The following is a 26,036-nucleotide window of genomic DNA, read 5'->3' on the forward strand; positions in this document are numbered from 1 at the left end:
AGGTCATGATCTCGTGGTCGTGGGATCAAGCCCTGCATCAGGCTCCACACTCAGCATGGAGTCTGCTTCGGATTCTTTCTCCCTCTCCCTCCCACTCATTCTCTCTCTCTCAAATAAATAAATAAATAAAATCTTAAAAAAAAAAAAGAGGCCATGATATCCGGACTCCCCTAAAGACTCAGTCTCAGCTTCTACTTTTATTTCACAGCCCTCAGCAGCTGGAAAACCCTTCTCTCTTTGACTCCAGACAAACCCTTGAGCTGCTGCAATACTAGAAAGTACCACGGAGAGCCTCTGGCTGGGCGCCCCCTACACCACCAGCTGGTGGACAGTGTCTCCAGGAGAAGCCTATGCATGCTCTGTGAAGACAGTGGACACAAGTCAAATCAGCTGGGCAAATGAGAAATGCTGGAAAAATACAAGATCACCTTTCTGGTGATCACCAGTACACATGAACATGTTACAGGTTCTGAGACCTGCTAGCCTATTGTTTACCCAGCTTTGACCTCAAAACCTGCCCCCTCCCCATCCTTGCATTTTTTCTTTTTTCCTTAGCACACAATCCCTTACACATAGTGAGAACTCACATATTTATCAGATATATAGTGAGTAAAGCATGGCATTTACCAAAGAGAATTCTGTGGGACACAGGTTTAGAAAACGTTACTTCTACTCTCTCTTTATTCACTGATGAGGAAACTGAGGCCCAGAACAGTGAACCGACCTGCCCAAGGCCACCCTGCTAGTTAGTGGTCTGGCTAGGATCTTCTGGGTTTTACCACTGAACTTGCCATTTCCTTCAAGGAACCAAGCTTGGGACCCCTGTCAGATGATACAGAGCAGCCCCAGCTCCAGTCCACAGAGCGTTCCTGTCCACCTCTGCCTTCCAGTGCCCTTTCACGCCCTCTTCCCACCAAATCCTACCACCAACATCCTTGCTACGCCTCAATGTCGCTAAACTAACAAACTTTTCAGTCTTTATTTTACTTGTTATCTCTGTAGCACTTGACATGGAGGGTCACATATTTCATTAAATACTTGGTTCTTTGCCCTTGGCTTTGGTGAAATCACCTTAGTGTGGCTAGCCTCTCTTTAGGCTGTCTCTTCTGCGTTTTCCTTTTCTTTCCCTCAGCTGAAATTCTAGTGTCCCCCCCCCAATTGTCTTAAACCATCTTCTTCTCAGTCTTCCTTCTCCTTGGATTACTCAACTTTTTTCCAAGGCTTCAATTTCCTATCTGTTTGCTAATGACCCCAACCCTACCCCTAATCCTGATGAGCACCTGCCCTTGGATGGCCCCATGAGGTGACCTCTTCACCCACCCCGTGCCTCCAGCACCTTGACCAAGCCTGCTGTGCCTTCTCTGTCCCCCAGCTCACCATCGACCGTGTGCCCAAACCCAAAAGATATTCTTGAATCCTGCCTCTCCCCAGCCCCCTAACCTAATTAAAGCCCTGGTCCTGTCAATCCTTCTTACTTATCTCTCGACCTGGCTGTTTCTTCACATTCCCATCATGTCTTCTCTGTATTACTGCAGCAACTTCCAAGCTGGTTTTATCCCCTTCCAATCTACCCAGCACACTTCAGTGAGAATGATCTTTCCAAACTGCAAATTTTTAACATGTTTCAACGCTGCCTAACTGCTCACAAAATGAAGTTGAAACCCCTAATCACGGCTTCCTATGCTAGTGACCCAGCCCCACTTCTGAGTCCTCCCCCGCATGCTCCAAGTTTTGGCCACGTTCTGCCTGACCCACTCTTTTCTCTCTGAACTTCTGCAGGCACGGCCTCCCTCCCATGTGTCTGAAATGCACTCTCCTCTCTTCCAAGGTCAGGCAATTTTCTCTTCTTCTAATCTTGGCTTGGAAGTTACTTTCCTTGGAAAGTATTTCTTGATCTCCCCAGGCTTTTCCAAGGTGCTCTCCTAGGACATCTCTGTAATCGATTACCAAACATTATGAACTTACTTTTCTGTCCTCTCTACTACTGGCTGCAGCAAAGGCAAGGACCCATTTGTAGTTGAGACCTCAGAACCTAGCACAGAAGACATACAACACGTCTGAAGCATGAGTGGATGCATGCGTGAGGGAGGAAGCAGGTGAGCTCCCACAGGGGTGAAGGCAGAGGGGACAGTGTCCCTTGCCAAGTTATGAGTGACACCAACTCAAGGGAACTGCTGACCTATAAGCTGAGCAATGTGCCAAAGTCAATCATACAGAGAAGAGAGACCAAACAAGTCACTAAGACTGAAGTTGGAATATGGAGCCACAGTGGCAAAAACAGGGAGCCGTGGGTGAAGACTGTCCTGGGAGACACCCGGGACAGTCATTTGGTGGCTGTGGAGAGCTCTGCCATGTTGGAATTGGAAATACCCATCTGTATTTAAAGGGCCGAGATGTTCTCCTTGTTTACCAAAGTCCCAGGGATGATGAACACTGTTCATCGAGGTGAGAACACTGTTCATCGAGGTGAAAACACTGTTCATCGAGGTGTCCATCGGACACTGTTCAAGGATGATGAACACTTGTTCTCTCAAGTGAGAGGGGAGAGATTGAATCCTACCTGGACGGGGTTGCCAGACACAGCTCTGGACCCTCTTCGTCCAGACCCAACGCTGTCCAATGCAGTAGTCACTGGGCATTGGAGTGTAAAATATGCACAAGATTTTAAAGACTTTGTATGAAAAAGAATGTTAAATAGCTCATCACACTCACCATATGTCAAAATATTTAGGTATACTGAATTAAATAAAATATATTATTAAAATTAATTTCACCTGTTTCTTTTGGTTTTTAATTGTGACTACTAGAAGATTTCATGTTACCTACATGGATTACATCCATTTCCATTGGACATCGTTGTCCTAGATTTTCCTCAACCTTAGCTTGTATACAATCCAATTTCAAATTTCAGCATTGGTGCCAGACAATGGTTTCTAGATGCTGGGTTCTTTTGTATGAGTAAAATAAAACTTAAAAAATTATAAAGACCATTATTAGGTTTGCAACATTTTATTTTGCAGCAGAGAACACATTTTAAAACTCTCATCATCTAATATCGTCCTTTCATAAAAGGGTGTTTAAACCCAAAAAAGGCTGCAATTTCAGAACCATTAAAACCCCTTTAAATTGTAAAATTAAGCTTTAAGAACATCTCTCTCATGGTATCCCCTCTTCCCCCAACACCAAGGATCAGATTTGCACTAATTCATACATAAAAGTGTAGCTCAAAGTTCCGTCCACTAAATTACGATGCGCCTGTGTTTGACCACCCCCTGAGCCATGGACACCAAACATGGAAGACAGGACATCTCCGCTCTTTGCTCCGGAACCAGCAGCCCCAGGCCTGTTGTTGGTGCTGCTGATCCTCACACATCGGGACAGTTTTTCTGATCTCTGATCCCAATTTATCTCCTCACACACTTTTGCTGCCCATGCAAGCTGGCTCAGAACGCACACCCGACTGGGGAATGCAGACACCTCGGGCTGAGCTTAGGCCCCCTGGAAACTGCCACTGCTCCCCTCTGCACAGGGCCCCCCTGTTTGCCCAGACAACTGATTTTGCTCCGTTATGTGGACTAGCTCCTTTGAAATGAGCGGGACCCCGCAGTTTGGGGGACACCACAGGTAGGCAGCAGTACCTTCTCTCTAGGAAGAGAACTGCTCTCGAGAGGCAGCAAAGAGGCTTCTTTTGGGACGCAGCCAGGATCTGTGTTCGCTGGTACCGAACGCCACCCAGATGGCAGCCATGTGCGGCGTGTGTGCATGTGCGTACGTGTGCGTATGTGTGCATGCACACACACAGGGGAGAATGTTCTCAAAAGGCAAATGCAGAGTGTAGCTGGGACCAGGAAGTGTGGAGGTGGGCCAAGGCCTATTTTTGCAATGTTTCTGAAAAAGATTCCTCAGTGTCTGGGACAAGGGCTCCTTCAAGTCTTATTTTAGCCCTGCCTGAATCACATTACACAATAGTAATAACACCTACTGACCCCTGGCTCTGTCTCAGGTCTTCTTCCAAGAGCTTTAGATCTGCACAATGATTCTGAGGTAGGTGCTGGGACTCCTCCCCTCTCGTTGTGGAGGGGACTGTGAGGGCAAGTCAGGAAGCAGCAGAGCCTCGAGGTAAAACCAGATGGGCTGGCTCCCGACTCTGTGCTCTCACACGCTCCCCTAGGGTGCCCCAGATGGTCATCCAACTCACTGGCTCTCAGCTTTTGTTTCACACTGGCCTTTCTCTCTGCCCTTGGTCTTGAAGGGCAATATGCTGGAAGGTTCTGGAAAGATGGAAAATCACAAGTCTGGGCTGGCCCTCACCTGCTAAAGAATGGTGTCTCCCTTTGATGGTCCCTGAGCTATTTCCTGATATTTCTCAGACTTTCCAGCTCAAGGATCAGAGAATAGTTAGTCTTTCCTTTTACCTTTTGCCTTCAATCCTCAGATTGAAGCAGCTAAGACCTGTAGCCATAGTGAATCCAGGGATGCGGCCAGGCCCAGCCCACTGAGTTCAGGAACGGTGTGCTTGAGGGCCAAGTGTCCCCCACTTCTTCTCCCAGGGACTCACAACAGCATGCCCCTCTGGAAGGTCTGAGACGGGGAGATAAAAAGCAAAGGCTTCACACCTTCCCGTGCCCTCCTCCTAGCCAGTTCATCCGTCCATCCCGAGTCAGTCCTGCCCCACATTCTGCCTCCACCCCTCCTTTATTCTCACTTCTACCTGCCCAAGTGAGGTCTGCACCCTTGCAAAGCTCCCTGACTATTCTTCCCGCCTGCAGAGCTGCCCCTCCATCTCCTTCCTCCCTGTTCTCCACACATGCTTCACACACCACTCTCCCTAGCCTCACTTGGTTCCTTGAAGCCAAGCCCTGACCGCATCCCAAGGCCTCCCCCTCACACTAACCCCCAGGCCTGCCCCACAGTTCCCCTGCCTGAGCCTTCTAGCCCTGCCAACCAGGTCCATTCACTTCCCTCCGGCATGACCTCCACACACCTCCCCATCCCCCACCCCCCATCTTCCTATCCAGGGCTGCCTAAATTACAGCCCTTGCGACACCCACATCAGCGTCTGCCACCAAGCTTCTCATGGGACTTAATCCCCTGTCTGCAAAGCTGTGCTGTCTTCTCGTGGGCAGGGCCCACTTTTCTACTTCTTTATGTTCTTAAGGGCAAGTTAGTCAACCGACTGGAGTCCATGTCCTCATCTCTAAACCAGAATCACAGCAAGGCTGCTGGGAGGCTGAGCTTGGAGAACATACACAAGGTGCCTACCACGTGTCAGGGGACTAATTTGATCAATAAACATTGGCTGATTATGGTCCCGGATTTACGGGCTAACACGGAGAATCCTTTGTTGAGTGAAGGTGGTTTTAAATTTCCCATGATCTGATTTTCTCCCTCTGTTTCGAGGATTCTTTCCCACACCTACACTCCCAAACCCTCATGTTTTCAGTAGACAGTTTGACAGTGAAGCCAGCGAGGTGCCCTTTGGGTCCACAGTCCCTCAGCGGGGACCAGTGAGAGGCTGAGTATCAGACACGATGCTGGCACACGTGCCCCAGGTGGCTCCAGGTCTCAGGGGGGAGACGGATGTGTACCCCTCCGGGTAATGAGGGCTCACGACGACGGAGCACAGGAGTGAGGAGGAGCCGCTGAACTTAGCCTGAGGGGGTGAGATGACTTCCTGGAGAATGCCTCTCACCCCGCCCTAGGTTCCTGAAAGATGAAGGAGTTCCCTGAGCAGCAACGATGAAGACGCAGGAAGCCCTGAGCACAGTCAGGCAGCTGAAGCCCCGACAGGCTGGGGTGGACCTGCCTTCTCGAAGAAGTGAGCCAACGACATTTGAAAGATTTTACATGGGAAGCAAAGTCTGCATTTGGAAAGCTCTCCACGGAGGAAGAGCGGAGGATGGACTGGTAAGGGGCCAGAGCCGTGCTGGAGGGCAGTGGGGCTGCTATAGTCACCCCGGTGAGAGGGGACGGCCGCTGAGGATGGCAAGCGAGGCCAGGGTGCAAGGGCTATCTAGGAGGCAGACTCAATGGAATGAGGGTGGGACAAGTTGGACTCCAAAGGTTTGGGCGTGGGTCCAAGGTCAATAGTGGGACCTGTCCTGAGAGGGCACAGGTGAGCGCAAAGTGGGCGTCTGCTGTCTCGAGAGGTGGAACAGGAAGGCTCGGTGAGGCCTGGGGTAAGGAATAAACGATGTGTCCAGGGGCGTCTGGGTGGCCCAGGCGGTTGAACGCCCGACTCTTGATTTCGGCTCAGGTCATGAGCTCAGGGTCGTGGGATGGAGCCCTGCATTGGGCTCCATGCTCAGCACAGAATCTGCTGGAGATTCTCCTCTCCTTCTGCCCACCCCACCCCGCTCTCTCTCTCTCTATTAATGAAATCTTAAAAAAAAAAAAAATGATGTGTTCATAGGACAAATCAGGGGAGACGTGGCAGAGCAGGGAAGCCAGAGAGCAGATGGAACGATGCCTGCTCTGGCTGGTGTCAGGGTCATGGTGAGAGTCAGGTGGGGGCAGAAGGTGAGAGCCATCCGGACACCTGAGCTTCAGTCAAATATCAGGGTTCCTCCTATTGCATCAGGGACACCAAGGACAACCACAGGGGCATTAGCCAATCTTGCCCTTGCTAGCCCAGACGGAACCCCGGCTGCTACGTGACTCCACGGGGCCCCCTTCTTCTGTCACATCGTGCCTTCTTCAGCTGCTTTTCCAGCCACCCCCAGGCCCACCGCTCGCGTCACTCCATCCCACTGTCTGTCACCCTGGCCAGCACCGGCTTTCCACAGCCGCCCGCCCACAGCTGTCACCTCCTCTGCTCTTTTCATCTGCTGTCAGACGCAGTTCTGCTTCCTGGCCCCCGGCTCTGAAATCAGTCCCTCTGCTGGCCTTGGCTTCTGTCCCCACTATTTTAAAAGTACACATTTCACCAGACGCAGCATGGCGATTGCCTCATTGCTTATTTTGCGCTCTGGTTTTTAAAGTTAAGTTTGACATTCAGGCAAGTTAAGTGTTTTGGCGCCAGGAGCCAAGGCTGAGGCAGGAAGCGCCGTGCAGATCTTCTCTGCCCGCACCCTCCCGGCCCCCGCACCACCCTGTTCTTGGAGCGCACCCCAACTCAGAGGTGGGGGACCGGGCGCAGAGCCAGGGCCTCTCCAAACTCACTCACGTAGCTCCTTGCTCCTTCAGGGCTGGCCCCCTCTCTGCCCTGCTTCCCGGACCTGCTGTGGAGCCGAGGAAAGAGCACAGGGCCCAGGTGCTCCGGGTGATCCCGGGACTCAGGCCCATCTGACAGCCCAGCGCCACAGCTAACAGACAGCGCTGACTGGGGGCTCAAGACTGTGCTCAGCCTCCCGCACGGATTACCCTGCCTCCCCCTGATGGCAACCCTGGCTACCATTATTATTCCCATTTCAAGATGAGGCACTGAGGCTCGCGGAGTTTGAGTGACTCGCCCAAGGAGCAGGTGCTAAGTGAGAGACATGCCCGATCTCCAAGCTCACAGGGTGAGGAGGCCTAGCCCTGCCACTCACCCAACCATCTACAGTGCTGGGGCTCCGTTTGCCCCCCAGCTGAATGGCGGTGACCCCTTCACCCCAAGTGCTGCTAAGAAGGGGATGTGAGAACGCTCCATGAAGTCTCCTAGAGCTACAAGGTGTGGTTACTCTTATTCTGAGCATGGCCGAGGTTCGGATTTTACTTGGGAATTGCGCCAGGTGCCCAAGCCTCTCAGGAGGTCCTGGGGCCCGTTCTGCCAGCCCCGTTTCGTTCTGGCATGAGAGGCGCAGGGGAGGGGCACGTCACACCAGCCGATGGTTCTTCGAAGCGTTGCGGGGTTAACGGGAACCCAACACAACAGCGCTCTGTGTTATACAGGGGAAAAGTTCACATGTTCCAACTCCTTATTCTACGCTGAAAACCGTGGGCAGGTCACCAGTTTTCAGTCAAGCTGCCATCAGTGTGATGTGCCGACTCCAGGAGCAAAGAGCGCTGCTGTTCAAGTGCACAGATGGTACGGAAGCAGCTTATGTTGGCATCGGAAGCCGGGCCGGGGTGGGGGGGCGGCGTGGTCCGGTAACCTTCACCCAGGGGAAGGCATGAGGGCCCAAAGAAACGGACGAGGCGGCAGTAAAGGACAGCTCTCCAGGTCCTGCAGGCCCTCGAGTCTCCTTAGAAAGAGAAGTGTGTGAGGGGAAGGATTCATCCAGGGCCATGGGGGAGGGGAGGTGCAGCAGAGCTGGAGGGAGTCGTGCTTCTGGAAATAGCCTCCAATCAGATTCAGTCCCTAAGTCAATGCCTGCACACCCTCACGCGCACAAGTATTTTCAACCCGCAGACAGGGCTGGAAGTGACCTTAATAAGCATCTCTGAGCTACTTCTGTCTTCTTACCTGCGAGGAAGCAGACACCCGGAGAGCTGAAGGGTGGGGCACTATCTTAGGACCCCCAGCTTCTCGTGCTCCGTCCAGTAGCTTCCCCCCATTTTACCGCGCACCGCCACAATGTGGGGGAAAATGTCAAAAACACTCCGAAGAGAAGCAGGTTATTGAGGACAGACTAAGAGTGAGGCGTTGTGCTTGGTTCTTGGGCAAAGGGCCTAGAAAGGTGAAGAGAGCAGGTGTAAAACACTTGATTGGGGATGGGAGTGGCCCTTGAACTCCTGAAAGGTGCTCTACCTGACTGATCAGTGGGGAAAGGCAAACCTCAACCACAGGAAGATACCACGACTCAGCTTCTCAAAGGCTCAGGTGAAACAGACAACAGCCAGAGACTGACCACAAAGATGTGGAGCCACTGGTTATTCTCAGACACATACACGGCCGGTGGGAATGCGTGTTCACCAAAAGACAAGTACAAGATTAGTCAAAGGAGCACCGTTCATAAGAGCCCCACACTGGAAAAACCCCAAATGAGCATTAACAGTAGAACAGATATACAACTTGCAATAGACTCATACGAAAGAATACGATACAGCAGTGAGAATAAACACACCACGTCTCGGAAAACGTGGCTGGATTTCACACACATAATTTTGAGGGAAGCCAGACACACAAGAGCACATACTGTGTAAGTCCATTTATATAGAGTTCAAAAACAAGCAATGCTAGTCTATGGCATTTGAATTCGGGACAGTGTTACCTATGGTGGGGAGTAAGGGCAGGGACATCGGGTGGTTCTGGCAAACTGAGAGTCGTCTTTCCCTTGACAGAGGTGCTTGATGTGGGAATGTGGGTGTGTTCTCTCTGGAAATTTCTTCAAGCGGTACATGAATGAAGTGTCAACCTTTCTGTATGTATGTGGGACTCTGATTCAAAGTTTACTTGAGATGAAGAGACGTTCTGGGTCTTGAGAAATATTGTGGTCTTGCAGGGATATTTCAAAAGCCACCGAAGTGGAAGGATTTAATACAGCCCAGGACTAGAGGCGAGAGCCACAGTCAAACTCAGCAATGCTTTCTCTTCCCCTGAGCACAACAGCTGTCTAGCACTAAAGAGAACATTCCAGAATGCAGAGTGCAAGTCCAGGGTCTCCTCTTCAGCCTTCTGCTTTCTTAAAAGTGTATACCCCCACAACAATGGGGAAAAAAAAGGATAATTTAGAGGAGAGAGCAATGATGCCACCTTCCCCTTAGTGTTACTGGCCCCAAGCGCATGGGTCAGGGCTTGTTTTTAAGGCTAGCTAAGGGAACATTCTTCCCAGGGGTAGTGGCCCTCTGGTGAGAAGGGACGGGTGGCCTGTGGAAGATGGCAGTAAGGAGTCCCCAGTCACCCAGCTGGCAGATTTGCCTCCTTGCGGAATCTAAGCTCCACGAGAGCAAGTGTTTGGACTGCTTGTTTACTGATCTATGCCGAAGTGAAAATGAATAAAGGAAATCTCATTCAAAATACACAGTCCGGCAGGAAGAAGGAAGATTTCCTCTCAGCTGGGCAACAGCAAGCTGCCCTCACCTACAGCCAATGAGAAGCCACCACCACCTCAAACTCTCATTCTCCTCCAATGAACGTTTGTTCAGAACGACCCCTCCAACTTCCTCCTTTCTCCTACAGAAGGATGTTCTCCCCTTTGGTCTCCAGACTTGCTTGGGGTCTCCCATAGTTTGTATATCCCGAACTGCAATTTCTCTGCTCTTTCTGAACAAGCTTACTTGCTGGTCGACAACCTTTATTATTCAGTTTTTAAGGTTAACACCTAATAACCTAAGACTCAATAATTTGCAGGATAAATTTTGCAGGGGAAATATTTAATTCCAAATCAGTTTCCCAATCCTGGCCATTGAACACGCTTCTCTGTGTCTTTCCACATTTCTTTCCATCATCTCCTTCCTTGGGCAACGTGTAACAAAGAAGGCAAACCCGGGAGGAGGGAGGGCAATGTGCCTCCAGAGCTAGAGCCATTTAGTGCCTTTCAAAGGCACACAGGTTCTTCTTGGTCTTGGCGACAGAACACAAGAAACTATGGACTCAGTTAGCTAACTGAAATATGTTATATCCATGCCTCCAAGCAAAGCTCAAATAGAAGTATCAAACTGTCTTAATTGGGAAACAGAATCCTCACGCATCATCTCTTCTCCTTGCCCTACAAGTACCAATAAAACACACACACACACACACACGCTCAGTGAACTTAGACATAATACAGGCTTCATGTTTGGGACTCTCTCTAAACATATTTACATACATATAGACCTAGAATCTGAAAACTTGATTTTGAGTTTCGGCCAAGCACTGACTAGCTGTGTGATCTCGGACATGTCCCTTAACCCCTCTGAGCCTGGATCTCTTTACCTGGGCATGTGCTCAATCTGCTAGTCTTGCTCTTCTGCCCAAGTCTTCATAGCTAGTACTGGTGCTCAGTCCCAAACCCAACAGTCAGATGGGGCAGACTCCTTTTCCTGATCCCCACCAGCTCCTTTTCCCTCTGGACCAGTTCTTGCTTCTCATCTCTCCCACCTCACCCCAGAGCAAACTCCCCAGTGTAAGACCCAGCACCCCCACCCTGAGGCTGCCAGTGCCTTAAAGCCAAGATCCCACATCACACTCTACTCCCTTGGGATGGTTTTGGGGATGGGGAGTGCATCACTGCTGCCTGGCACAGTTCTGCTTGGACCTACCTTGGTACTCCCCACTCCCCCCCACCCCGCCCACCTCGGCAGGAGCTCCGCTGACCCAGGACTGGCCAGGGATGCGTTGCTTAGGACATCTCCTGGGATCGCTGAGATGATGAGGCTATGACGGGATAAAGGTCCAAGCATTCCAACGTTGACTGACCTGACTCTAAGCTCCTTATTCTGAATTCAAGACTTGGCTACAACATGACCCCAAGTTTCCCATCCAGAATTATTCTCCCCTCCATCACCCACACTCCAAGGAAATTGGACTGACTCTTACAAAACAATGTGGCTCTCCCACCTCCTTGTCTTTGCTTATGCTGTTCCCTCAATCTGGGATGCCTGCCACCAGCTAAAATCCTACCTGTCGCCCCCAATTCCAGCTCAAATGTCATTTCCTTCAAAAAGCCTCTGCCTCCCATCCAAGCATAAATGCCTTCTCCTGGGTAGGCCAGCTTAATGCTGTTTTGACTTTTTTTATTTTTTACAGGAAAGCTCCTAATTCGTACGGTTTGCTCCACGAACAAGACAGAAATAGTGACACCAAAACCAGGACAGGGCGGGAGATGAGTACTTGGGAATCGAGGACAGGAAGTCCATGCATTAGCTCCAGAATCAACAATAGGGCCTCAGAGCAAACCACAGTTGAACATCAAGAATCAGTCCCATGTGCATTTTCTCCACGGACCATGAGCTCCCCGGGAGTGGGGACCAATTTCTAGCATAGAGCTTGGCATGTGGTTAGTGCTCAATAAACATCTTGAGTGGATGAGTGAGTGAAAGAACAGGAAAATGAACGAATGAATGTGATGCACAATGTCAAAGCTGGTCGGAATGAGCTCAAACAAGGTGTGAGAAAACAGTGAAGGAGGTTCGTTCAGATGAATTCTCATCAGCAATTTTCTTGACTGGTCCCCTTTCAAAGGCTGAGATGCCGCCTCTTTGGGAAATCTGCCTGAAACTCACAGAGCTGGCAGGGGTGGAGGGAACGGGGTAGCATGCAAGGACCCAGGGGCCCAGGAGGGGAAGGAATCCTGGCCCAGAGGCACCTTCCATCTTAGTCTCTGTGGTTTCTCTTCCCCTCCTGCCCCAGGTGAGAACCCACTCCTGCGCCCTGCACTGGGTACTCAGATAGCCCCCTGGGGCAGAGGGCACCGTTCTTCCGCAGAGCCACTTCTAGGATGTGCAGAAACTCATTCTGCTGCCCCCTTCCAAGGCTCCCTGGGACTCCGGGATGCTCTGGAGTGAAGCGCACTAACAGCTCCTATCAACAGGCTCACCAACTCCTGTATTGAAAAATGGTGCACAGGAGGGAGCAGAACGTAGCAGATGGGGAGAGCGTGTTTGCAAAAGCTAAGTGTCTGTGATGGGTTTCCTCTCTCCTCCCCTCCGCCTTGATGTGGCATCACCAACTCTGTGCTAAGCTAGTGGAATAGCCTCGCCTCTGAGGGAACATTTTTTATGCTTAGCCGTTCCAGCCGTAAAGATTTTTATCCTATTACTGCTAAGTGACGAGTACAAGGAGAGAAATGATGATGATCTTTGGCAGCCATTCCAACCGAGTAAATACAAGGAGGGAGACAGGCGATCCCAGACTGGGCCGCTGCCCCTTCACTTCCCAGGATGAAAAGGAGCAAAGGAAAAATGTCTTCCTGGTGAGACGTATCGAAGTGTGGAATTTTCCCTCCAGGCAAGCGATGGGTATCCCACTGTTGGAACCATTTAGCACCGCCCTGGACAGAGGCTGGGAGAGTTGGCTGAGGGGGACAATCAGACCCAGCCGGCCAGGAGGAGGTGACCTAATGAGGCTTCCCAGCTGCAATGCCCTCCTGCTCGCGGCTCCTGGGCGCAGTCCACCCTCACACCTGCTTCCCTGAGATCAAAGCCACCTCCTAAGTATTGCTAGGCAACCGCAGAAATAGACATTTGCTTTATCAAAATATTGCCCTCCCTTCTCCAGCAGTGTGCCTCTGTTGAATGGCTCCTCGTCTGCCAGATGTTTTCTGTGCTCCTCGGATGATGGCAAACCCAGCTGCTGTCACCCAAATGTGGTGACAGCGGTGGGGGCGGGACAGCCGGAAAATGAGGACTATTTGTTGGACCAGTCAGTGCTTGATAAACAGGGGAACTCCGCTGGGAAATCTGCTCAGACTCACCCCAGCTAGACGCTGTCCCTTCCATACACTGACATAGTTATTTATGGCACACTTACCCCGATACCGACAGCCACGTCTTCGTCCTCGCCACCCCAGCGGACCTCGGCGGGGCCCTGGGAGTTAAGGCTCTCATCTATGTTAACAGGATTGTGGGTCTCAGAGGACAACGTGGCACTAGGTGGGCCCAACGCCAGCGCAACCATGAGATTCCCACGGAGGCAGGTGGGAGAGCCGAGTGCGTGGATGTGGATACATCTGGAAGGGAAGACCGACCACGAAGAGTGCCCAGACGTGGAGGCTATAGCGACTCCACACTGATAGAGCTTCGAGGCCATCTAGTCTGAAGCGATGAGAGAACAAAGCCGAGAGAGGACGTGCAGAGGGACATGCGGAAGGCCACTGCTGGGCACCTGGTCCCCACGCCTCCCATGGGCCCTGGATCAGGGATGAGGAAACTGAGACATGGCCAAGATTTGTCGAAAGGCCGATGACAGCATTCTTTCCATCTCAAGACTGGAAATGTCACATGTTAGGTCAGGGGTGGGTGCGCATGGGAAGTCTCTGTTGTCAACCCCAAAGGGTGAATGTGCAGGGGATCCATTTGAAACCACAGGTACTCCCTTTCTAAACTAGCCTGGGTGTGGACATCACTCACTCCCACCCCCCATAAAACCTGGGAATGGGAGTTCCTAGCCTGCCTCCTCGCCTTGGTCATCCCACTCTCCAGGTCAACCAGCCACCCCTACAAAATACCCTGGGCTCCCTGGCACGGAGGACCAAGATAACAATTCTATTCCACACGGGGAAATGAAGCCCCCGGCCTCTGTGGGGCTGCTTTCGCTCGGTGCCGGGCCACGACATGCTTGGGAAGGCTTCTATAACTGCCAATGCACTTGGCTTTTCCATTGGCCCAGCTGCCTGTCGGGTGAAAACTTCCACAGCCTTGTCCCCCTCCCCCCACCTGCTGCCTCCAGCCTCACGGCATCTTTGGATTCCTGAGCGATGCCCCCCAACGCCGGCCTCCCAGCAGCACGTGCTCTAATGCTCAGCTAATAGTTCTGTCTCAGACGCTTGTCCACATGCGTCCTATAAATCAGAATCCAATTACGGTGGTAAGAAAATTGGAAGCAAATTTAATAAGCTCAGGCCACTCCCCCATGCTGTTTCTTCACTATTCTCTTCCCAGTAACGATAACCCCTTTCATAGACTCTGTTCTCCTGCCTCCTCATCTAAAGCCCCCTAGGATGGAGGGAGCGGAGGAAGGGGGCTGCTTCTCGGTCCTCTTTCCCTCTTTGTATGAAAGGCAGATGGGAGAAAGTAGTCAAGTGTCTTTGCAGATTTGCTCTCCCTCTCCTTTGTTCAATAAATGTTTCTTGAAATTCTATCACACACCAGGTGCTGTACTGGGTGCCAGAAAAGATGTCTCCCCACCCGCCCCCCAGAGGGCGGAAGGCCTCGTCCTGTTGCTGGGGCTGATAATGCACTTTGATGTTTCAGTCTTGAGATCTCAGGTAACAAGCGGGGCTGGCTCTATGGCAGGGGCTCGCTCTCACGGCAACTTGCCCCTCCGGAGACATCGGCAATGTCACAACATGGGGGGCGCTACTAGCATTTAGTGGGTGGAGGCCAGAGAGGTGGCCCAATAACCTACAATGCGCAGGAAAGCCCTCACAGCAAACTGTGATCCCCAAATGCCAGCCACTGATTGAATCCCTGGGCGATAGGAGATAGGTCACCAGCAGCCACAGCTGGTTGGAGCTGGGGTCGGCAGGGCCCAAGAAGGGCCCCAGGGCTCCGTCAGCCCAAGCTGGCTGGCCCCAGGCATTACTCTGGGAGGAAATCAGGATACAGGGAGGCTGGAATCACAGGATTAAGGGACTTAGCTGTTGGTTTTAACCTCACAGACACCGATTCCCTGGGAGGCAAGGGCTGGAAGGAGGAGATCCTGCGGACAGAAGGTCAACCCCCAGTGGGGTCCGTGGGAGGGAAGCACACTGGGCTTTGCTGGCAGTCTCTGGAACTCTCGTTAGCGCAAGAGTGGTCTGTGCACAGGGTCAGCCCCATACCACACTCAGCCTGGACATGGCTGATCCAATTATTAGCCTCTGCTGGCGCTAGCCTGGGGCTCTGCACACGGTCGGCGCTCAACAGCCCTGCCACACCTGCCTGGCCCCATGTGCCTGCCCTCATTCCCAATCCCCTGTCCTCTCCTCTTCCTGCTCTTTCGGATCAGGATCCACAGATCTGAAATTCTCTTAAGTCACTCAATCCCAGCTCCCACAGGGCAAGGTTAGTGCCCGGAGGCAGACATATGGCTGATGGACTTTTCCTCTTTGTCTTCCCAAAGGGGGCCTTAGATTGCATCTAAATCCTCCCTGCCCCTCTTGCCTCCCTGGCAGCAGATCACACTTACCTGATAGATACAACACACTCGGAGAGGGCCCCGAACAGGACCTGGTAAACTCGGATCCTTGGGGACGGTCTCGGTTCCTCCCCCACAACCCGCACATATGTCCGGCCCTCGTAAACCACTTTCTTTTTTCGCCTCTCAGATCACAGATGAGGGTGAACGCAAAAATTCATCCTGCTCAGGGTGTCCCCTCGAACCCGCCTGCTCAGTGAATCCCCCACTCCATGCCTCCCTTCTGTGGGGCGGGAGCAGAACCCACACCCAGATGCACTGGTTCTTTTCCTGGCCGGGAGGCGGCCCTTCGTCCTTCTGGAGGGTCTCACCATCTGGACTCAGGACAAGGGCGGGACCACCCACCTGAGACCAGGGGGCGCTTCTCAGCCTTCTTCCCTGTTCTCCTACCTGTCTGTAGTCTCTGCTCAGGGAAATAAAATTACCTAATTCTTCTTTAAAGATTTTATTTATTTATTTGAGAGAAAGAGCAGGAGCGGGAGGGGAGAGGGGCAGAGGGAGAGGGAGAAGCAGATTTTCCGCTGAGCAGAGAGCCTGACACGGGGCTTGATCCCAGGACCCCAAGATCATGACCTGAGCCGAAGTCAGATGCTTAACCAACAGAGCCACCCAGGTGCCCCCAAATTACCTAATTTTTAATGAAAATTCTATCAGATGCCAAGAACCAGGATAAGTGCTGGGGAATTTTGATAGCAATACTACAAGACTCTGACTTGAAGAAGCTTTCAGGCCAGCAGAGTGTTCGAGGTATAGCCCATGCCCTGGATCTCTGGCTGTGGGGGACGTCCTGCTGCTTAGAAGTGTTCAGTTGGCAGACTCTTGGAGTCTTCTTCTGAAGACTTCTTTTTTTTTTTTTTAAAGATTTTATTTATTTATTTGACAGAGAGAGAGATAGCGAGAGCAGGAACACAAGCAGGGGGGAGTGGGAGAGGGAGAAGCAGGCTTCCCGCTGAACAGGGAGCCCGATGTGGGACTCGATCCCAGGACCCTGGGATCATGACCTGAGCCGAAGGCAGACGCTTAATGACTGAGCCACCCAGGCGCCCTGAAGACTTCTTCTGAAACCACAGATGCCTTATAGCTCATGGCCCTGGCATTACTTTTTTGGGGAAACCGGCTCCTTTTATGAACGATGGTGATTAACATGAGCCCTTCCATGGGATGCGTGCTATGTAAGTCAAGGTTTTTGAGTTTGTACGTACAGCCTAGTTGGGGAAACTGAGTCCACCCCTCTTTACAGACTGACAACTTAAGCACCACCAGGTTGCCCAGCGTCGTAAGTCACGAGAATTCTTACCACCCTGCTCATAAACCCCAGTGTCCACAAACGGGTACCCACAGACCCAAACAAAGACAGAACGCTAAGAAGCTAACACCAGTCCGCCCCCCTCTCAATTTTACAATGCCTCAAGCCCCTCCCGTGCGCCTTTGGCGCAACTGGGCCTCCCAGTTGTAGGCAGGGAGGCCAGCGTGGAGGAGCTGGGGTTGAGACAGACCTGCTTACTCAGGCCTCACGGAGAAGCAAACGCCTGCTCTGATCTAGGAAGGATTGGTAATGAGGCAACGTGCCTGGGCTGTCCGAGGAAATGAGCCCGCCCACCGACCTGACTTCCCAGGGGTCTGCCCGGCCTGCCCTCCCTCCGTTTGAAAGCCACGCCAGGCCTGGCCATGGGAATCTGCCAGGGAAACCAGGTCCAGGCTATAGGGTCTTTAGTGCTCCATGATTTCGGGGTGACCACCAGGTGAGGGGGCCAGGTGCAGGCGGAGGGGCCTCCCACATTCTCCCTGGAGGTGCCAGGGGATAGCTCACAGCAGTGGGTAGTGCAGAGAGCATCAGCTACCATCCGGCCGGCAGCAGACGGTGCGTGCCTGCCCCAATCCGTGGCCTGGGCCCTGCCCAAATCAAGCCTGCCCTTGCTCTGTCATGACCACAAGGAACAGGAGAGAGTGACAAGTGGGAGCGGTCACACGTACCTCAGATGGCGGGTGTCGGGGACCGCCCGGCTGCTGGAGATCCGCTCACTCTCCCGCTGGTTGAAAGCATACAGCTTATAGGGATCGTCACCGACGCGCCACTTTTTGGCATTCAGATACTGCCGCTCATCAAACTGGTCCCACGGGTCTTCCCAGTCGGCATCCAAAGTCTGCGGAGCACAGATGGGAAGTCAGGGAGAACAGCTCCCAGCCCTCCCCAGCCTTCTCTGTCTGTCGCTGCTCAACTGCAGAGAACAGGTTCATCCCGGCGAAGTTTCGCCCAAGGATGGGGCCAGAGGGAAGAGGTTAATAAAACCACCAGCAACAACAATAACACACGGCACGACACGAAGAGGGTAGCTGCCTTTTACGGAGCGCTATGTATGAGGCGCTGTGTGAGAACCTCTACTCCCTTCCCCGGGAGTCCCAGGAGGCGGGCAGTGCTCATGGCCCCAGGATGAACACAAGAAAACAGCCTCCACAGGCCAAGGACCTTGCTCAGGATCCCACCTTTAGGAAGTTGGCAGGGCTGCGACTTGGGTTCTAGTATCCTGAGCCCACAGGCCTCCTCACCAAGGCACTCTGACAACATCTGGCTGAAAAGGGCCAGCACTGAAGCCGGAACGTAGCAGACAGAACGACCGTATGACCGTCACTGCGCCCTCGGCCATAGGAAGAGCTGGGATGTAGGCGATCCATCTGTAACAGTGTGCTCCCCACCGGATGGACGCCTGTGTGTTCCCTTCTTCCTCCAACCCAGGAATCTGTGATTATTTTTTTTTCAGATTATTTATTTATTTGAGAGAGAAAGAGCATGCAGAGGGGGTGGGGCAGAGGGAGAGGGAGAGAGAGAGAATCTCGAGCTGACTCTGTACTGAGTGCGGAGGTCGATGCGGGGCTCCAACCCTGAGATCATGACCTGAGCCAAAATCAAGAGTCCGACACAACCGACTGAACCACGCAGGCATCCCTAAATCTGTGATTATTTTTAAGAAGCATCAATTCGGGAACAAGTCCTATCCTCACCGTACGTGGAGACAGTGCTTTCGAATGTATAAGGTAGCTTCTGTATTCATGATCTTGTTTCCTCCTCCCCAGACTCTCTGAGCTGAGCTGGGAAGACAAGCTCTCACCCAAGTTCTGGGCTTGTCTGCACAGGTGGGACAGCGGCTGAGCGCAAAGCAGAGCTCAGGCTCCCGGGCCGTCCGATGCCTTCGCACAGCAGAGAAGGCGAGGGTATTTATATAGGGAGGGCATGGCTCGTGCCCAGAGCCAGGCTGCCTCCTCTGCCCCGCCCACGCCAGCTCAGCAGCCAGGCAGAGGCTCTCCGCACAGCTGGCGGGAGCTGTGGGCTTCAGAGTCTCCGCACGCTGGATGCTTCCTTCGATGGCCCCTGCCCAGCAGATGCGGGCCCTTTCACCCCTAGGGGAGAGCCACTCCCCTTTGATGAACTTTCAGCCTCATCAAAGCAAAAAGAACTCGGTATCTCTGGGAAAAACCTATTGACTAGGCTCTGCCCTAGAATGTGAGGGCCGGGGCCCTGGGGCTAGCAACGACCCCAAGGATGAGATGCTCACTCATGTGTTACTGAGCCCTAGTCGCTGTGCAAATATGAAAAGCTGTCCGGACACCGCCCCTCCCGCTGCTGACCAGGATACCCTCCTGGACGTGGGGAGCCTGACAGGAAGGCCCAGGGCAGGCCCCGCAGATGGCAGGATGGGTGTTCTACCCACAGAGGGCTCCAAGGGGTGGTTCGCCAGTGTGTACATTTATCTCACGCACCACTCGATCTTATCTGGTAATTGATCTGCCTCTCTCTCTCTCTCTCTCTGTTATCTCCTTTTGAAACAGCATTCTCTTGCTAATAGCACAAAATGAAGCTTTGGAAACCAGCGATTTTTATCCAATAATTGATTTTATGAATGTCCAGGGATACTGCTGCTACGCAGGGGGTGGGGTGTGAGACCCCTCCCCCAGCCTGTGCTGTGCAATGTCACAGGCTGACAGCTGTCACTCGTGCTTGGAACATCACCACAGGGTGACCCTGACATCATGGGGCCTTGTACCATCTCCCACTGGCTCGTTCCCAGTTAGATTCATTGCAATTCTCTCAGTCAGTGGTGAGCTCCTACAATGCTCTGTGCTATGGAGGGGAGATGCAGAGATGGAAGGTCCTAGCCCTCGAGGGGGTTGCAAGGTTGCAGAGAGACATGCATGAGGACACCTAGAACACCTATACCAGAGGAGTGAGGGAAATGGGGAGGGCTGCCTGGAAGAGGTGTCAAGTCAGTTTGTGCTTGAAAGATGAGCAGGGAGTTTGCTTTGCTTAGGAGGAAATGGGAAGGGAAATACATATGTAGTGAAAACCCAGATAAAAGGCAGGAAGACCTGGAGGAGGGAGAATCTGTTCAGGATGCCGCTAGCTCAGAAACGAGGCGGCCAGAGTGTGGGCTGCAAAGGGTGTGTGAGTGAAAGAGAACTCTGGAACACAGCTGGGTCTGTATGAAGCAGGTCAGGTGGAAGGGTCTCTGGCCGCACGTGCAGGACGAAGTGGAGGGAAGAGACTGCCGCAAGGAGCCCAGGTGGGAGGGGAGCTCAGGAATCGAACCTGGTGGGAAGGGAGGCCTGAATGGGGGCGGTGCTGGGGCACTGATGGAAGGTTCCATGCATCAGCTGGAGAAGCAGATGGAGGGGCAGGCCCTGGCAACAGGCTGGAGAAAGGGCAGGTAAAGACCTCTTGGCCTCATCCCTTACTCTCTATTCACACCAGACCAGGCCCAGGGCCAAGAGGGCATAAGGCTGGGTTGTTTGCTCGGCCTGGCAATCACCACCCTACGGGCAGCAAAGCATCCCTGGCAGAATCTGCCTCTTTGGGGACGGGGCCATGGGAACTCAGCTGGGATTCTGAACCCCAGAAAGCCCAGAGCCTGAGTAACAGCCTGGCTGGTGAGAAAAACTGAACAATCAGTCAAAGCCTCCTTGGAGGGGACCGCTCCCTCCAATGGTCATGTGCACAGAGCGGGTTCACACTTTGCTGCACTGAGATCCACTGGGGGGAACCCCCTGTCCTAGGAGCTTGGTTTTCCTACAACAATATCTGGATATATTAAATAATGGTGACGTTGTGTTTAAAATACAAATGCTACCATCTGAATAACAATTTCTATTTTACAAGGCGGCTCGCACATATTGCCACAGAATGCACACACAACCCATCTGTACAGGGAGGAATCGGCAGAGAGGAGAGCTGGCTGGCTTGCCCAAGCTTGATGGCTAGAAAGTGAAGGGGCTGCTGAGCAAATCCTTCCCGGAACCTCCCAACGCCTCTGTCTTACCACGGAAACCAGGAAACCAATCGGGGGCATGTCCTCTGCTGAGAGCGAGTGGACAGAGGAGCGAGGTGGGGGCCATGCCCATGGGAAGGACCAGCCACTCTTTCCCTGATGGTCCCCAGATTAAAGTGGCTGTGGCCCTCCCAGGATTTCTGAAGGGCCCCAGACTCCCCCAGATACTTCCAGTACTAATCTGGAGTTGGCTTCCAAACTCTTCAATTCATGAGGCCCCATATTCAGGCTCCGAGAGCCCAGAGGGCAGCACATGGTCCCCATGTTTTGGATTCCTTGCTTCCTGGCTCCTGTGACCATCCGGGGCAGGGCCTGAACACGCATGTGCAGCTTCGCAGACTTTCCCGTTCCGGGAAGTGATGATACTGCTCTCCCGAATGAGAACACACACCCAGGAACCCACACAACGTCCCACCCCAGGCCTTGGCCCCCTCCTGTGTGGCCCCACCACCACCCACGGCCCCCAGGCAAGGTCTCACTTGACTCTCTGACCAGAATTTACTCAATCTAGAGTGCGTGCATTTCCAACCGTAAGCACGACGCCAAGCACAGAAAACCAAGACAATCTTTTTGACAGAATATATTTGATTACATCTGCCAAAGCCCAGCTTAAATAATGGGGCACCAAAAACGAATGCTCGGAAGCACATCTGAGCGGCTTCATTTCTTTCCTCCCGCCCTGCTTTCAGGTGACGCCCCGAGTCCCCTTTCCTCCGATCTTCCCTGGCCTGTTCCTCTCATTTCTCTTTCACGCTGACTATTGGGCTCTAATGCTATTAGAGCTCATTATGGGGCTCTCTATGATTTTAGTGTGTTTGTCTCCCTCTCTTCTTTCCCCAGCTACTAGTTCCCTCATTGCCCTAAGTCTCTTCTTCCCCCCCCCCCCGCCCCCATGAGAATGAGAAAGTCTCTACCCCTTGAAGAAAGTTCTTTCCTATCCTGAACTGTGCTGATCCTTAATAACACTTCTCAAACCTACCCTATGATAAAACAACACTTTGTGAGTACCTACCACGTGTCATAAACATTTACATCTAATCCTCACAATCACAGATGCCAAGTTTGCCATTCCCATTTTACAACTGGGGAAACCAAGGTAGAGAGAGAGATCAGGTGACTTGCCCAATGTCACACAGGTAGTAGGCGCTCCAGCCAGGGTTTGAACCCATGGAGCCTGGCTCCACTCCTATGCTTCCGACCATGAGATGACACTGCCTTCCCAGAGCCTCCCTGCCATTTCCTTGAGCCATCTTCAAGGACTATCTATGTGTTTCCCATCATTTTTCTCAGCCAGCTTCTTTTTCTGCATAGGGATCTCCCTCCTCAGAGGATCTCTGTGTCCCCTTCACCATCACCCCACCGGTCCATCACTCTCCTTCCTGGGTACCCAGTCTCCCCCCAGCCAGGGCAGGAAGGGTACAACTCTGCAGGCAGATTTCTTTAGGAAGGTTGGAAGATGCCAGGCTAACACACAGGAGGTCAGAATTATAAACAATGATAGAACTTATTGTTTAAGGATGACAGAATTCATCTATCCATTCAATGTCTGACACTCCAGCATAACATTCCAGTGTCCAATGGACATCCCTCCTGGGTCCAGCCAGGGACACAGAGGTCCCAAGGAGCCCACTCCAAGCTTCAAAGGCCTGCAACTTCTAGAAGTTTCCTTCTAATATTAAACCAGAATCTGTCTCCTGTCAGAAGCAAATGTAAATCCTATTTGGAGAAAAGCATCTCCAATCTAGATCCTCAGGATTTCCACAAAGCTCACTGAAAGGTGAAATCACAATAAAAAAAAAAAAAGGTCAGGGGCACCTGGGTGGCTCAGTGTGTTGGGCGTCCAACTCTTGGTTTCGGCTCAGGTCTGATCTCAGGGTCCTGATCTCAGGGTTGTGAGATTGAGCCCCACATTGGGCTCCGTACCCAGCACGAGTCTGCTTGTGTTTCTCTCTCCCTCTCCCTCTGCCCCTCCCCACTGCACTCTCTCTCTCTAAAATAAGTGAAACAAAAATAAATCGTTTTTAAAAAACGATCAGAGAAGGAATCTCTCACTAAGTGAGAGTTAGTGGAAACTACAAACAACAGATTTAGATCTTCCAAAGACTTCAGATGCAGGAATTACAGATACAAAAGAAAGCATAACTGGAGATAAAACAGTTAAAATATGGAATAAAAAATTAGCAAAGAACAAAAGTTCACTGAAAAAGAATTGAGCATCACTTTTAGAAATGAAAAAGTATAATAATGATTGACGGTCAATATCAAACAGGCCAAACAGAAGAGTTTACTCTTATCTACAAAGCTTTTTCACCAGAATGCTGCATTTGTATTATCCCTGTGAGGTAGGCAAGCCAGTTGTGTTGTTCCCATTTCACAGGTGAGAAAACTGAGGGTCAAGGAAACAAAGGAGCCTGCTTAAGACCACAGAGATAGTGAGTCCACTACTGAGACTCTAACCCAGGCCTTCTGGCTTCAAAGCTCGAATTGCTTCAACATCACCAGGAGCTTCATTCATCCAGGACCACTTTTTTTTACCCCCTTGCTGGATAGTCATAAACATGTAGAAGTATCTGTTCACCCCAGTATTATTCTAACGTCCATCCAGCTGGGGATGGGCCTTATTTTTCCAAGGGCCAGTCCAGACAGTGAAGAGGACAGGACAATCTCTATGTAAGTCCTGCCCAGAGTGAACAGGTTGGGAAAAGAATGACCCTGGGAATGGACTCCTTACCCCCCCATGGCGTGTAAGACAAACTCCAACAAAGAAGGAAGGGCCGGCCAGCCCTTCCCTCGCTCACCTGGGCTCATGGCAAAGAAAAGAGCTGGAAAATCCTTTTCCCTCATCCAGGGACAGCACATCAATTACGGATTATTAGATCAGATCTTCATTTTAATATTTCCACCATGTATTATCACCTCTTCCTCTCGCTGGAATTCTGTCTTGGGAGTTATTTAACTGATGTGCAGAAATCTAAATTTAATTTATTATGATCTAACTCACTTTAGAAGCCAAATTACCCTGCACTGGAGAAGGATCAAGTCAATATCCCACTTGGCTTTCTATTTATCTTCTGCGGGGTTTTCTCTCCTTCTCTTCAGTATTCATTTTATCTCGGGTGCTGGTAATAAATTTAAATTTTCCTCAGAATTAGGCAATTGCTCCTTTAATGCTGGGGTTTAATGGTTAGTATTAATTTTATCAAAGTCACTCCTTAAAGAATTTGGAGGATGGAATGGGCATATAATGGAGGGGGAAAAGGCTATTTCCCGGACCAAATGAGGTAGCATGTAATCAGCAGGGATGAGTTTACTCTTCTAGTCTAGCTCCTTCCATTTCTTCCCTACTTTCCTTTCACCTGCTGCCCCCGCCCTCAAGCCAGGCACCTACCAAATGGGTCTGGTGGGAGCTGTTTGCTATGGTTTCTCTGTGCCCCTGGAAGTTTTGTCAGCCCGGACGCCATGCCTAGACCCCTCTCTAGGGTTCTCCAGTTAGTGTCACTGAGGCCCTGACAGCAAGAGCCACCACCGCCCAGCTCTCTCCTCCCTGCCACTGCCCCAACATACACACCCCACCTGCATCCCAACTGCACACCACACGCAAATATGGCTCTGGGGGAGGCTTCAAGCTTTCTGGAAGAGGAGAAGTTCTGATAATTATTATAATTGCCTAAAAACTCCAACTGTGAAATATAATATGATTAATGGAATGGACAGCAGCCCAGGTTCGTTTCTGGGAGAGAAAAAAAAAACAAACAAACTCACACAATGTGGACCTTCTATGGAGATTAATTTGCTTACCAATTAGCATGAGAGGGAGGTACCTAGGAAGTTTAAGTCTGCGTGAGTGGGAAGAGGGTCTGGCTCCCCCACAGGTGCCAGGGTGCGTGAGCAATGCTGATGTGTCTGCTCTCTTCCTACCCAAAGTCCCATAAATTCCACCACCAAAGAAAGACTAAACCCAGAGCTCCTGTATGTGGACAGGCATCTCAAATAGCTTGCAGCTTGCTTAAAGAATCCCTCCCAATTGCTGGTGGGCATGAGGACTGAGTGAGAGCTGGCCCTACCCACAGCATTCATCTCTGCATCCTCTTCTTTGTGTTCAAAGACTAGAGCAGAAGCCTCATCCCTTCTGGGTCTAGAATCCAGAGAGCAAGAGATCAGGAGGGGAGGGAGACAGGTACTCCCACAGGGCTCAGGAGAAAGAGGATTTGGTGGACCGCACAGTGACACAGATAGATGGGTTTGTCCCCGACCAGGAGGCTGATGCTGGAAGAGAAAATGCACCAAGAGATGGAATCGTGCCCAGGAGAGACTGAGCAGAGAATCTGGACTTAGGACGAGCAGAGCCGGAAGTGGGCTTGGGAAGGGAAGCCTCCAGCTGGACAGAACAAGACAAGCAACACTCTGTCTCCGGCGTGGATAGTAAGTCATCTTGGGTGCACGGTCACCTCATCAGCCTGAGGGCGAGCCTGCAAGGGGGACGCTTCAGCCATCTTTCAACATGGCCACGGTGGCCTCCCACAGGACTGAGACGTGGCCTCAAGGTCAGGGCTTCGCCCCATGGGAAGCAAGTTCTAGAAAGAAAGAATAGAGCACTAAAAACAAGATTTGCATTTTTCAGTGACAGAAGCAATCTCTCCCCCGAAGTCAGACTCCTCTCCCCCTCCCTTGCCCTAACAGGGCTGAGAAATATCTCCAAGCATCCTCAGAAAGCTCTTTTGCCTCAAGGAACACCTATGGAGCCAAGCAATTGTTAAGGGGCCCTACTGAACCAAGGTAATCAAGCAGGGGTCACAAATGAACAAGTCTTCAGGGTCACTGAGAACAGAAATGCCAGTGTAATACCTTGTACATACCGCACAAAACCTACCTACTTAACACTCTTTAAATCTCCCCTTTGGGTGAGATTTGGCCTGAAGGCCACCAAATTGTGGGGTAGTAATGGAATAAAAGGAGAAAGTTAAAGAAAGATAAAGAAGGGAAGGGTGACCAGAAGGGAACGGTGCTTGCACCACAGGTTACGCTTCTGTGATTTC

At 51.6% G+C, this 26,036-nt stretch overlaps 1 protein-coding gene across 2 annotated transcripts in view; it reads right to left on the bottom strand.

Moving 5' to 3' along the window:
- The window catches only part of GALNT14 (polypeptide N-acetylgalactosaminyltransferase 14), a 200,623-nt gene that overhangs the window by 55,552 nt on the left and 119,035 nt on the right, over positions 1 to 26,036 (bottom strand). For both annotated transcript variants that reach the window (XM_036119138.2, XM_036119136.2), the window contains exon 2: positions 17,657 to 17,826. In XM_036119138.2, the coding sequence (XP_035975031.1) occupies positions 17,657 to 17,826 (170 nt within the window). The remainder of the gene's footprint in view (positions 1 to 17,656; positions 17,827 to 26,036) is intronic.

Source organism: Halichoerus grypus, chromosome 10 (assembly GCF_964656455.1).
Source record: "Halichoerus grypus chromosome 10, mHalGry1.hap1.1, whole genome shotgun sequence".
NCBI classification, from domain to species: domain Eukaryota; kingdom Metazoa; phylum Chordata; class Mammalia; order Carnivora; family Phocidae; genus Halichoerus; species Halichoerus grypus.